The 14,885-nt window shown below is 30.0% G+C and overlaps 1 protein-coding gene across 1 annotated transcript; it reads right to left on the bottom strand.

The window, feature by feature from the left end:
• Positions 1-91: 91 nt before the first annotated feature.
• On the bottom strand, positions 92-10,411 carry LOC111615013 (constitutive coactivator of PPAR-gamma-like protein 2). Its single transcript, XM_023356389.1, has 8 exons — positions 10,166-10,411; positions 9,967-10,081; positions 9,679-9,885; positions 8,669-8,837; positions 6,364-6,514; positions 6,212-6,296; positions 656-753; positions 92-580 (listed from the first exon to the last, which is right to left on the bottom strand). Exons 1-8 carry the CDS (start codon positions 10,261-10,263, stop codon positions 379-381), a joined length of 1,125 nt encoding a protein of 374 aa, XP_023212157.1. The 5' UTR covers positions 10,264-10,411; the 3' UTR covers positions 92-378.
• Positions 10,412-14,885: the final 4,474 nt, after the last annotated feature.

The raw sequence follows: 14,885 nt of genomic DNA on the forward strand, positions 1-14,885 counted from the left end.
AATTAATACCGTATTTTACATAATAAAACCAATTTATTTAAAATACTTTTATTAATTAATGGAAATAAAAATGACACAAATAATAACAGCGGTGAAAATCGTTCCTAAATTAATTATTTTGGCGATTTCCGGACCAACACAAACTTCATTTGTCGTCTTTCCGTAAAATAAGAGAGAAACGTAGAAACCGTACGTTTCTCCGGAAATTATAATTTATAGGAAATATCTGCTCCCGCCGACGAGCGAGGGGTCCTTGCTAGTAAATCGGTAAATTTTACCCATTAAAAAACGGCGGGTCTCCTCCTCCTTTCGCCGGTTTTACAGACGGACGAAGAGGAAAACATTTAACACGGCATCAGGGCCATTAGTCGAATAGTTTCAATTTTCGGTTTTCAGAGACAAATAACTGTTTAGGGTAAACTGAGGAATGAGATCTCCATCGTCGCCTTCTTCCGTTCGTGTCGGTTTCTCCTCTTCCGCCGAAAATATTTCCCTTTCGTTTTCTTCCACGGTTATTTCGTTATTTTCGGTGTCCGAATGGTCAGAGTCCTCCTTCAGCTGGCCGACGGGCAACACTTTACTAAAAATAAATAAACTCGGCATTAAATATTTATGCTTATTATTATTATTATCGTTATCGTTTAGCCTCACCCACCTTTTCGTCTCCATCGTACACCCTCTACCCAAACCTAAATTCATTTTTTTCATTCCTTCTGCGATATTATTTCCTAACTTTTTCTCTCTCTTGTTTTTCTGGAAAAAGAAAACTTAAATTTCAATTTAATCGCATCAGTTATAATTATCTTTTATAAAGTAAAAATTAATATTTAAAACTATTTTAACCAAACGGAACCCGTTATTCCGTAATTTCAAAAAGTTGCGCCTTATTCTCCCACCGGCCATTCCCAAAGCGGGCACTACGAAAAGAAGACTGGAGGCAACATTGGATGAGTAAAAAGACAAAAATTTACTTCGAAACGAGCAATGACATCGTCACAATGCCGGGCTGTAATTTTTAATCATATTTTTCACTTATTTCATTTAAAATACATGCTCTCCGCCTCAAATTAGTAGTGTCTTGCTTCTGTACAACATACTTTTCCGTTAGCAATAGAGTCGTGCCGGTCTTCGGGGAAGTTTCAATAACCGGTACCCAATCGTGCAGTCTCGCCACCTTCTCTCGAACTGATACTTTGCAACTGTTTCTTTGTAGGGGTTTGAGAAGAATCGGTTTTGCCCCCGTTGTCCACCAACGTGGCAGACTGGGAGGACTTACCGCCATAGAATCGATCGACAATGAAATGCTAGGCCAGATGCGGTCCGAACTGCACTATCCGCTCGACGTGTGCCATCTCTTAAGGTTTGTAAACAAAACTTGGACGGTCTGTCTTTCCGTTGGTGTCTTAACAGTTGTAGGAAAAAATTTCTAAAATGCTCCTCCAAATTATGAATAACCATGTATTAATAAACGAAAGCTAATGCTCCGTAAAGTTATTTCATACACTATGTAGCGGACTTATCATATTCATAAACAACCCATTGCATTCAGACTATTGGTGGATATTAAATATTATATTAAGTATACAATATCTAAAAAAGGAACTACAGACGTTAATAAATTCTACTTCCAGAATTAATAATACAAAATGTTTTTAGATAATATTAACAGTCTAGTTATATTAACGAATTATAAAATGGCTTCACCCCATGAAAAACTAGGTACCCCCTTAATTACATATTGTATAATAGAGAATATGTGAACTAATCTATGTCGAATTTATTATGATTGGCTGTGTTTGTATTATGTCATAATTATTTTGTGTACAAAAATTAAATTTCATAGACAGAAAGACGAACCCAATGCTATGTCCTCTACAGGTCTTAAATTGGAAAAATTAACTACCATAAATATCAATCAAATACAGTAATAGATAATATACTGTGCATAAATATCTGAAATCCTTACGTAGATGATTACTTTATTGTATATGATTATCTTTGATTTTGATTTTGTCATTTTCTATCATTATTAATATATATAACAATATTGTATTTGAATTGATGAAAAGAAAATTACTTTTTTTAGATATAGTATTAACTAGAACAAAAACAAAAAAGAAATTATCATCAACAGGTATGTAAAAGAATGCAATATATCAAAGGTAACAGATTATACAGATAGCCTTCCAATATATATAAAAATAAATAGATTTAATATGTATATAAGCCAAGTAAGATTGTAAATAGAACAACTAAATTAGAGGACCTTGAATAAGAAATACAGTACAAAATGTAATGAAAATATACTTATTGAATAATTATCTGAAATAACTAAAAGAATTAGTTTAAAAACTTTTCAGTTAATTCCAAACATAATAAAGTAATTTTTAATGTGAAGTATGGTTAGTTTAAAAGGTGTATATAGAAGGTGTTTTTGAAGAAATTACAAAATTAATGAAATTTTATATTATTACAGTTACTTCTTATTTAAAAAAATCTAGCAAACAAGTTGTGTAATTTTCCAGACTGTAATAAATGTTATTTTTGAAATAAAATCTCATATTATTAATCATAATGAAAAAATGTGTATGGTGCAATTTGTTACAAGATTGTTATAAAAACTTTTTATATTATTAATTATTAAAAAATGGCAAAAATCTTAATTTTGAGGGTAGTGATCAGTTTTATAAAAAAAATTGTAATTGTTAATAACAAGTAAAGTCTTCATTAAGTCCGACCCCTCGAGATATGACACATTACATTACGCCCCTCTATCTTCCACCCACTCGAACTTTTTCATATTATTAATTATTAAAAAATGGCAAAAATCTTAATTTTGAGGGTAGTGATCAGTTTTATAAAAAAAATTGTAATTGTTAATAACAAGTAAAATCTTCATTAAGTCTGACCGCTCGAGATATGACAAATTACATTACGCCCCTCTATCTTCCCACCCACTCGACCTTAATCACCAAACTTTAAAAGCATTAATCCCCCTTATACACAAGCTACCATTCAAAATTTCATTTCTTAATCATTACCCCAATTGAGATATTAAAAGAAAAAAAGAAATAGACACCAACACACACACACATGCACAGAGAGAGAGAGAGAGAGAGAGAGAGAAATTCCCCCATATTTACTTTTTTTGGATTCAGGGGGTGTATCAAACATAGTGATTTACAAAAAACTCAAATGGTCAAATTTGACACAATTTCAATACTTTTATATATACATAACAGCTGGGCATATAAAATGACAATAGGGTTTATGTTGTCTAAAAATAGACAACCAAAAGATAATACTGATATTTTACAAAAATTGGTGTTGTTCATATGTTTAATTGTGATTGTAAGCCTCTATATAATCCTTGGGATATGTTGTCTTTATGAAAATAATGTATGACTTTATACAAAGTATTTTGTGATTACCCAAAAGGATCACCAGAAGCTAGAAGCAGTTAAAAATGCTACAAGACATAGATATTGTAAAAAATTTCCTATCATTGTTTTTATTGTGAAAGTGCCATAGCCTCTAATAAAAAATCGGCATTTTGTTCATTTTTTAACTTTGTGGTAATTTTTTAATAATCTATTTATGATGTCTTAAGAAGATTTTTTATTTCTTTAAGCTAATTGACTGTTACTTCTGAATTGGTCTGTGAAAAAGGAAAAGAAAGACTCGAAAAATTATATATTTTTATGCAAGTTTCTATAGCTTCAAACTGTCTATGTAATTTAATATACAGCCAGTACAATTTATGGTTATGATTACCACAGGCATATTGGATCATTCTGATCTTAGTTGTAAAATGTGTAATTACTTTGTTAACCTTCTTACTGTTAATAGTTTTTATAATTTTATAACGACTGTAGATACCTGTTTATTCATTTTATATTAATTAAGTCTTAATTAAGAGGCCAAAGAGAGTCTTAATTAAGGGCCAAAATGAATTCTAACTATAGAAGTGGCATTTTGATAACCTCACTAATAGTGTGATAAATCTCTGATATCTCTGCTACATAGTGTATGGGACATCTTTACTGAAAATTAATTTGTGCAAGAAGCTTTAATTAATATAAAGTTAATGCTATTAATTTCTAAAATTTGGAGGGGTTGAAAACCCGTTAACAAATACTTTGTTTCCATCTTATTCATTTATTTTGAGAAATGAACAAATAAGATAACACGCACACATTGCATATGAACTGCAATTTTCTTACCATAGTAATATTGAAACATCATTTATTTCTCTTTTTGTGTATAGCTCTGTGTGAAGCAAACTAAATACATAATAGAATCCACTTACTGTAATCATTTTGGGACTTGCCCATACAGATGACAATAACCAGTGATGCATTATAATATGGGCAAAAAGGGCAATTCCTTGGGGTCTCCAACAACAGGACATTCCAAACCAATCTTTTATATGAAAATATTTCCATCTAAAAAAATTCCCCGAAGAAAAGTGTCTGAAGTCAACATTGTGCATGGGGCCACCTAATTCAAATTTGCATGGGCCTCGTGTAAGCTATAATGCACTACTGACAATAACCAATTGGTAGGCTTATCATAATATTTTTTTTTCAAACTGGGGCAATTATGAGAAAATACTCACAACATAAAATAACCTACTATGATAAGTTCCTATGACTGAAAAGGCTAAACAAAGAAGTTGTTAACAAAAACCAATGAGTTAAAAACAATTTTTTTAATAACAACTCAACTGAACATACCTTATTATTAAGAAGTTATTAATATTTATCACTAGTGTAAACTTTATTTAAAAATTCTATGTTATTTTTAATGGCATCAAAATTTAATGCAATTTAAATCAGTACCTTTAAATATGAAAATACAAGTATATTTGAGGAAGTTCCTTCCACTGCTACTATCCTTTCCTTANTAATATTTATCACTAGTGTAAACTTTATTTAAAAATTCTATGTTATTTTTAATGGCATCAAAATTTAATGCAATTTAAATCAATACCTTTAAATATGAAAATACAAGTATATTTGAGGAAGTTCCTTCCACTGCTACTATCCTTTCCTTATGTTTCACACATTTCAAGAAATTTTAATGTCTGAATGCTCACCACAAGTTACTGAAAATTCTGAAAAGCACAGTTCACATTTCACTTTGTCAATACAATTGCAAACTTTTTCAAAAACGAATAATCCTGTTTTAATTCATTGGTAAACACACAGTTTCTTTTAGGCATTTTGGCGATTAAATTAATTTAATGCACAGTACAAAATAATTGCAAATGCTGACTAGCAATTCAAACTCGACTAAGATAGGACATGTGAAACAATGACGTGTCAGTGTAAGTTTTAGTGTTGCCAACTCTAATTGAAACAAAATATCTAAAAAATTAAAATAAAAACATGCAGATCTCATCAACTATATGCTATTAAAAATTCTGTGAAAAAATAAAACATCTAAATTCATGAGGCCACATGCTATAAATTTTGGGGGAAAATATCTAGATAACATTAAAAGTACTTAGGTCTAGATACAAAATATTTAGATTGGCAACAGTAAGTGTAATAGAAGGGATATTTTAGTTGTCAAATCACAATTTTACCCAAGGCTGCACTATTTTTACTTCTTGTATATTTGGCACTTTTAAAATTTTACCAAAAAACTGGGATAAAATGCCAAACTGGGTGGGACGCAGGAACCACATCATCAAACTAGAACAGTCCCAGTCAAAGCAGGACATCTGGTAAGCCTACCAATTCATAATTTTAGTGGGTAAGTAAATAAGGCTTGCAGTTATAATTCCACTTTTTGTTCATTATGGGATTAAAAACATGTGTTAAAATGATTAAAAATGAAACAAAGATAGTTGTTATTAACTATATTCAAGTTATTCATTTTTTAATCACTTTATCGGCTGCCTACTGAGACTGATAGCAGAAAGAGACTGTTCAAAAATGACTATAAATTCTGATTACAATAATCAAAGTTTTATAAATGTATTTTAACATATGTGCTTGAAACATGTACTTTTAATAACACTACATGACCGATAACAATATTATCAACTACAATAAGCAGACTATTGTATGCAAATAGAGTGTTTTTCAATTGTTGCTTTGATTATGTAGATTCTATTACAATAATATATATCATTACTGTTAAATAAAAAAAAATATATAACTCTTATAAACATATTAATTAGGTATAAATTTATTTTTCTTACTAGTAGTTGGCCAAATCCACGATCAACTTCCTTATTTCTATACATATAATTTGTACTTTTTTGTTGATAATTTTGTTTTTCTGTTCTAAAATATAAAATTTTATTCAGAAAAATTTTTAATGACTATGATTCAATTTATAAATAAAACATACTTAAAACATCTTCCGACTTTTCGTAATGAGGTACTTTTATCCATTTGCACTGGATTCCCTCGACAGTAAGCTTTTTTTTTAATGCTGGATGCCCATTTTCCAACCACCATACCAGCAACTTGAAGCTCCCCTCCAAGATTAAAAGAATATCCTAAAAATATAAACAAAATGGATTAAAATTGAATTTGCAAAGCAAAGAATCAGCAGACGGATGAGAAACTGCATGCTGATGCATAAAAATCAAAGTGATTATGGCATTCATGGCATAATTGCTTGAATGCCCTATCCTAATGAATGCTTTAATCACTAATTATAAACGAATTGTCATATCGTATTTTGTGGTTAGACTACACCTATAACACTATACTTACGGAAATCAAAATTATATATAAACACAGTGTTTGCATCATCCGTGCCATAAAGTTACTATTGCAAGCACTGTCTTTATATATAACTAGCTGCAAGGACCCGCTTCGCTGGGTTTTTATTTGTAAGTAATATAGTTTTTTTTTAATATATAAAAGACTGTTTTTCTAAGTAATCTAGAATCTAGCTGCAAGGACTCGCTTCGCTGGGCAAAAAGTAACGATATTGAAGATTAAGATAATTACATTATAGCCGATCTTACCCGTTTTCACAGAATGCAACAATTAGGTCCCCAGTTTCCAGATTAATTAGAGAATTTTTACGTCCAGTCAAACGAACTATTTTCAATTTGATCAATTTTCTGGAACGTTTACAATCATTCTATAATCGAACCAATTCAAATTCAAATACAAATTCAAATTTAAAATGGTTCGAACATTTTTAAAATCGAAATAGAAAATCTTCGAAGTCAACCACTTTAAGCCCCCATATCTCCCGCACCTTATAGCTATCGAGACACAACCACCATAGACCATAGTGCACAAATGGAGACTTGGGGCTACTACACATACAAACACCATTCATGTGTGATGTGTAGTTTTGGAGGAAAAGTGAAATATAGGGACACACACATCCATTTATATATATATATATAGATTTTGATTTTCATAAGTATAGTGTTATAGGTGTAGTCAACCACAAAAAATATTTAAAGAGGGAATTTTGTTTATTTTTTTCTTTAAAAAGAAATAAATTAATGTTAAAAAATATAATAATAATATTTTTGTTATAATGCAAATATAATATAAGAGAAAAAATTTTGTTGTTAAATATTTTTGTTGTTTTTCAACATTATCCTATCTAAAATTCCATACGCAGGAACATAATTATGCATTATGTATTTATTTGTATAAAAAATTAGCTTCTGCTTTATGAGTAACTTCTAGGAACCAATTAACTTCTAAAAGTGGGAACCAGTTGTATTGCACAAATGATGGAAACAAACACATTTAAATATTTTAAAGAGTTTATCAGGTTATAAGGATTATCTAGCAATTAAAGGAAAAATTTCTAACTTTAGACAATGGATTTTCAAGATTATCACCAGAAAAAAAGTTTTTATATGCTTTATGGAACTATTATATCTTTATTTTCTATTGTACATTTTTTAAACAATTTCCTCTTACTAGCAAGGAAGTTATGACTATACAAAAATATAAAATTCTGCCATATATAAAAAACATAATATTCAAATATCTTCTGTCCTACCATTATTTATTATTATTTTAGAAAATTGATAATACTTGGCGTCCCTGTTGACAAGAACTGTCTCTGATACAAACAAAATAAGAGATTTATAAAATTTTATCTTTTAGTTTCTACTCATATGCAATGTTCCCTCTAAGCTGCGCGGCTGCACACTGGTCAAATTGTTGTCGCACACTAGAATTTATGTGCCGCGCAGGCGAGCATGCACACCGATTTGAATTGTTGTTTACTTATTTCTCACTCTGTCGCAAACATGATTATTGCTATGTATATTTCGATTAAACACATTAAATCATTGACAAGAGATAATAATTTGTATAAAAGTATGTTTTTAAATGAATTTTAATATCTACTTTATAATTAATTATTTTAATTTTTATAGAAAAAAATAAGATTTTATATATATATGCTCAGAAAATTTTTTTTGCTCAGAGAAGTATATGTTCCGCTCATCGACAAAAAAAATTAGAGGAAACATTGTTCATATGATTATTTTAATTTAGAAGAAAACTGTAAAATAAGTTTGATTTGATATTTAAATTAATTCAAATGTAACAAAAATTTCTGCTAATAAATACTGCCAGATTAAGAAACGAATATAAATTCAAAAACAAAAATTAAAGATTTTACATATTTCATTTCATATTATTATTATTTTGTATTTTCTTACCAGCAGGTATGAATTTTTCTTTATTTTCAACATATTCTTTAGCATTTGACTCTTTAGCATCTTTATACATTTGACTTTTTGTCTGTTTTACTAATGGAAAGGCAAAATGAACAGTCAATCCATCAAGTATTGCTGTTCTCAGTTTCTCGAGGACTGCCACTTCATTAAGCTAAAAATAATAATAAATTTGACATTTCAAGCCACAGTATTTTTCTTTTCAATTTTTTGGTTGTAAAATCTGTTCTTTGCATTCCAGTGATCAATGTAAATATGCAAAATTTCTTTCTTTTTCCTTTAAAATATTCTTATATCTATTCAAGTCTATTTAACAGAAACTTAGCAATATACATTTTGAGCTATTATCTTTGCTTCAGCTCTCTTTAAATTACAGTAGAGCGTCGATTATCCGAGTCAATTGGGAACTGGGGTTGTTCGGAAAATTGATTTTTTGGATAACCAATTATGTACGAAAAATACATTATTAATATAGTATATTAGTATATGACAATAATAGTATATTAATATATCCCATGTTTAAATTTTCCTCCGTTGTGTCGCTTTGCATTGAATTTTTGTCGATGTTAAGCCTAACGAAAATTTTTATAATAATAATTGTGGCTATTGTATTGCTAAAAATTATTTCTTTATTTTGTACAAAAAAAAACGAATATATTGAAAAATATAAAAACAAAAAAAATTATACTTTAGAAGTTAATCTAGTATCAAAAATGTTTGATTCAGCACGACACAGTCCGACTGGAACGCTTTCGGTTAACCGACATTTTAATTGACAGCATTCGGATAATCGACGCTCTACTGTATTGTTTGAAGAAAGATAAACACATAGCCTGAAATGAAGGCATTTTTTTGCAATTCTCTCCCTACTCGTTGGAATGTAAAGAAATAATTTCACTACTAAAAATAAAAATATAATAATAAATTTAAATTAATAAGGTTTTAAATATTATAGTTTATTAAATATATATACTGTATATTACACATTTACTTACATTTCCATCACAGAGTTCAACAATATCTTTCCCTTTGTTTATTTTTGATAATTTATCTTGAAACCGTTTTCCATCAAAGTAAAGAAATGGATAATACATAGCAGGAGGAATAGGTAAACCACATATTTCATTAATAAATATTGCATGTTCAACACCATGCATAAAAAAAGACGCTAATAATACACCTCGTACAGTAAGTTCAGTTATCTAAAATATAATATGTATAATTTAAAAATAAGAAATTTATATTATCAATTTAGTTATAACAAAATAAAATTATATTCCTACTTCAATATTATGATTAAAACTTGAATCTAGCAAGGTGTGTGATACAGCTTGTGCTAAAAAACAATCAAATTCTTCTTTATATAACACTGGTCCATTAGGATGTGATATTATATATCTATAAGTAAATTTAAAATTTTTAAATTGATAATAAAACTGTAAATTTAAAATATCAGTTACTCTAAACTGTAATAAAACTTACCTCAAAACACAACAGAAAATAATTAAATGCTTAGGAACATATGATAAATTTAATATCAATTTAGTATCACATTTCATACAGAATAAAAAAGTTTTCATACGGTTGTTGATATCATCTGCAGTATTTCCGAACCATAACCTTTCAATAGGTAATACTGATTCATCAAGAGATGAAATATTGACTGATTCTGGATAATTATAGTTATTTCTTTTGTTCCAAATCCACTCTTTAACAGAGATTATGTTATAATCTAAAAAATACAAAAAAATTTAAATTATTTAACAATCAAATTTTTTAAAGTTCTTGTTTAGAGTTATATTTCAAAATTCTTCTTCTTTACTATATCTGTGCATTAGAATTGATTGAATAAAGTTAAAGTTAACTTACAAATTGTCAAATGTAGACTGGATGAAGACACATTTTATTCATTTACAATATGTTCATTTTTTGATAAGAAAGTACATTAGTTTCTTAGAAATAAATGTCTAGTAAAGAGTAAATGCAAAAAAGCAGACTGCATCCAAAATTCAAAATACAGGTAACTCAGAAGAAATAGAATAGATAAAGATTTCATATTTTAACAAAAAAGTTTTATAAACAGAGCATAATACGTTAGAAATAACCATCCATGGTTATTATGGCACTGACTTGAGATTACCATGGCCTATAAACACTCACTATGATACTCAGCCAGCCATTGTTTTACCCTGGCATGGTGTATATATACATCTATAACAGTGGTTCTTAACACATGAAAAAACATAATATTGTAATGTGTTTAAGTGCAGAATATAACATTTAGACACACAAAACAAAACAGTCTAATTATATAAAGTGCTATCTGTATACATCAATTCATTTATTAACTCTTGTCATCAAGTTGCTAGTTTTCTTTATATCTAAACCAGGGCTGTGAAGTCATGTAAAAATCTACCAACTCTGACTTTGCCTTACCATCCGACTCTGACCAGGGGCAGACTTGTTACCATAATAGGCCAGGAATTCTGTCATCAAGTGACCTCAGAATATAGGTTTCAATAAATAGAGTTCTAATAAAGATAGAATGTAGAAACTTTTTTATTCCAAAGCTAAAACACTCTTCTAAGTAATGACATAGTCAATGGTACAAATATGTATTCGATAATTTTCACTTTTCTGGCTGTTATATATAACAGAGGGAAAGTGTACCAATCGATTAAAAAATGACCCCCCAAATTTTTACATTTTTGGACTTGGGATACCTTGAAATGTCAAGATATGCAAAAGATTCAAGGTTTTTTTCCTGTATGTATAGATGTTAGACTGTGTGTGGGACATAATTTTGTTCACCCTGTTTGAAGCTTAATATCTGTGGTTTTTGAATAAAAAAAGTCCCCAAATATTTTTGCACTTCTCTACATTTCAAAGTTTCCCAAATACAAAAGAATAGAAATCTGGGTAAGTCATTTTTGACTGATCTTCATTCTTTTTCTTTGTTAGAGGCCTATACTGTATGACAGTCAGGAAAGTAATAATGACAAAAATTCTGATGACTTTTTTTTAAAAATACAAAATAAAACTATTAGTTGGTTAGAAATCAGTTAGAAATTGTTTAATTGTCAATACTGGAATCAACTGTAATGAATTTCATTTGTAATCAAAATTTTAAAATTTTAGTTTCTTAGCATTGGGTTGTTAAATTAATTAACTTCATAAATTTCAGTATTAACTCCCAATATCAGTAATATCAAAAATTGTGCTGCCCTTCTATTGAGACTACAGAATTTCTGTGCATGCATTTTCTGAGGAAAACACAATTGGCCACTGACGTGGCAGGTAAAAATTGCTTCGTGGAATCGACACTTTGTAACATCTCACAAGGAAACATTTTATGCAGAAATTTTTAATAAGCATCTTATGGACAGGATCAATGAGAGAGTGGGACGATGAAGTAAAATTTTCCAGGCTCGAGATTCACAGGAACCCAGACTTCATTCCACAACTTTTTTCAATCATTCCTGAAGCCCATGTAAATTTTTTCCTTGCGCCAGCAATATCTCTTGACATCACTGCTAATATCACAGAACAAAGAATAAAGAAATTGAACAAATTAGACACTAACACACATAGAAATTTTCCCCCTTTATTTGACATTTTTAGGGTTCAGGAAGTCTCCAAACATGTAGATTTGCCAAAAATTTTGAGAATTTGCCAAAAATTTGGAGTGTCAAATTTGACACCATTCCAATACTTTTCCATTTTATATACATAACAAGTTAGAAAAGTAAAAAGAAGTCAGAGTTGGCGGATTTTTGACGACTCCAACTAAACACCAAACTCCATGACTCCAACTCCGACTACAAGATTCCTGGTCTAAACTAACCTTTCATTATTGTTTAACCCATAACTGTTATCAACGGGTCTCTGTAACCCAGCCTAGACACAATTTGTGATACCAAGAGTAATGGAATAGTGGGAGAGGTGTAATTTTTAATATGCTCTAATGTCAGTTATTTTTTGAGACATGTAGTGAGTAACTATTCACTACACATCTAATATTGAAATAATTAACTCCATATCATCAGTAGCAATTACATAAGTAAAATAATTTTTAAGAAATTATGTTTTTATATAAATAAGATTATTACTTTTTATAATATTGAGAATTAGTTAATATTATAAAAAGTAGTCTGCATTGCAACAACTCAATTGTTAAAAATTTCATATGCAAAATATTTAGAAAATTTGTGGTATGAAAATGGTAAAATGGCTTCTTCAAGTAAATGATTGATACAGAACTTGGAGATTACACAGTAAAAAGTTTTTGAAAGAAATCTGGAGAAAACATTCATGTTATTTACTAGTTATCTAAGAAAAATGTATTATCTTGCTCCAATTTTTTAAAAGAACTGGCACTGTACACCCCCATATGAAGAGAAAATAAACAATAAAAAAGTACCTTGGAAACTATGTACTCTGGCCTCAGATATTCTTGGAATTGCTATGGAAGACACATATAAACCAGTATAGCTTCAAGACATGCAATTTGTCCCTCAGAAAAAAAAAAATTGCCAAATAAATGCATCATGTTCATTGTGTGATTTGTCTATTTGTTTGCAATGTGCCATAAAATTGTGCCCAACTTGTAGTCTTTCTTTCTTATGATAAATATTATTATTATATGGTATGAAGTGAATAAAAATGGCAACAGGGATATTTCTGACCAAGGCTATACATTTCATCTATGCTAATTTCAAATCTTTTAATTTCATTACACTACCAGAGGGCATGTTATATGTTCATTTGAGATTGACCCTGTTATTGTGACAGGTTTGGACTCACTATTTTGACCCCTAAACTCCAATGCTATCACCATGGAAGAGATATAAAAAAGGCACTCTACATGCTTATCAACAACATGATAATGGATGTGAATGAATGGCCAGATTAACTGGTGTTCACAGTGTTGCTGCATACAGAATGTTGAAGTGGTATAAGGATAGATGTGGACCAGAATGTACGTTGGGATCAGGATGGAATCAGACTCTCAGTGAACAACAAATGACACGTGGCACAACTGGTGCTGTGTCACCCAAAGTGGTCATTGTGTCAGATTGCCACAGAGATGAAGGAACAGGAAGATCCAAAAGTGAGCATATGTACCCAGTGTTCCTTGAAATTATCATGTCAGCATCAATAAATGGAGGCCTCTCAATATACCCATATTAACAACAGAATACAAATGACAATGCTCTGGGCCATGGCCAATTTGAATTGAGACTGGAGCAAGGTAATGTTTAATGATAAGAGTTATTTTGAGCTGTTCTGAAACAAATTGATGTCATGTGGACAGACCTGGTCACAAAAACCAACAGTAGTACACAGACCCACTGTCATGGTATAGGGTTGGCATCAGCACTCAAAGGATCACACCACTCAAAATCACCCAAGAATCCATTCAAATTTAACAATATCAAAACATCTTGCATGAATGTTTATTGGAGATGATGAGTTTGCTCTATCCAGAAGGATACACTCCTCAGCATTACAATGCATGCCCACAAATTGTGAAGTAAACACAACAGTGGTTTGTGGTCCACAACATTGATGACCTGGACCGGACTGGACAGCATTAAACCCTAATATTAACATAATCAATCAAACCTGTGGGCTATACTCAAGAACCAGATGGAGAATCCAAGATCCAAGATCCTGAAAAAGAAGATCCTGAACATTTTCAATCTTTCGTTTGGATCATGATCAGGTCAACTGTTCTAGATTCATAACACTTTGAACATCATTGCAAATGCAGCATTTCATAAATATCCTTTATTGATTGATTGTTTTGTGATTAATCATTAACTGTACTTTTTCCAATACCTAATTCATTGCAAATTTTCTCACAGATTCTCCCATATCCCTTTTCTTAATTGCATTTGCCATGTAACAATACTTTTATTTCATACTATTCATCACAGTTATCATATGCAGTAGTAATCACAACAAAATCCACAAACTGTTTCAGTGAAATGTTAAAACTGAACGAACAATTAATTATCCTGATCTCATCACAATGCTGGGCTAGAATATAGAAACATCTAACAATTGCCTAAATGATCAGGCTACAATTTGGCTAATTAAATAAATTAATATAAAGTAATTTCTCACTAGAAGCAACATCTCTTAACTAAATTAATAATTATAGGCACCATCTCTTAACTAAATTAATAATTATAATTTT

Source organism: Centruroides sculpturatus, unplaced genomic scaffold (assembly GCF_000671375.1).
Source record: "Centruroides sculpturatus isolate CEXI.00-Female unplaced genomic scaffold, Cexi_2.0 scaffold2336, whole genome shotgun sequence".
Lineage (NCBI taxonomy): Eukaryota > Metazoa > Arthropoda > Arachnida > Scorpiones > Buthidae > Centruroides > Centruroides sculpturatus.

Excerpts from the sequence above, each read along its gene's own strand:
- LOC111615013 (XM_023356389.1), bottom strand. The coding sequence starts at position 10,263 with ATGAAAACTTTTTTATTCTGTATGAAATGTGATACTAAATTGATATTA. Across the intron at positions 9,886-9,966 it reads GTTTTAATCATAATATTGAA|ATAACTGAACTTACTGTACG; the intron begins GTAGGAATATAA and ends ATTATATTTTAG. Across the intron at positions 754-6,211 it reads GTGGATTTGGCCAACTACTA|AAAAACAAGAGAGAGAAAAA; the intron begins GTAAGAAAAATA and ends TTCTTTTTCCAG.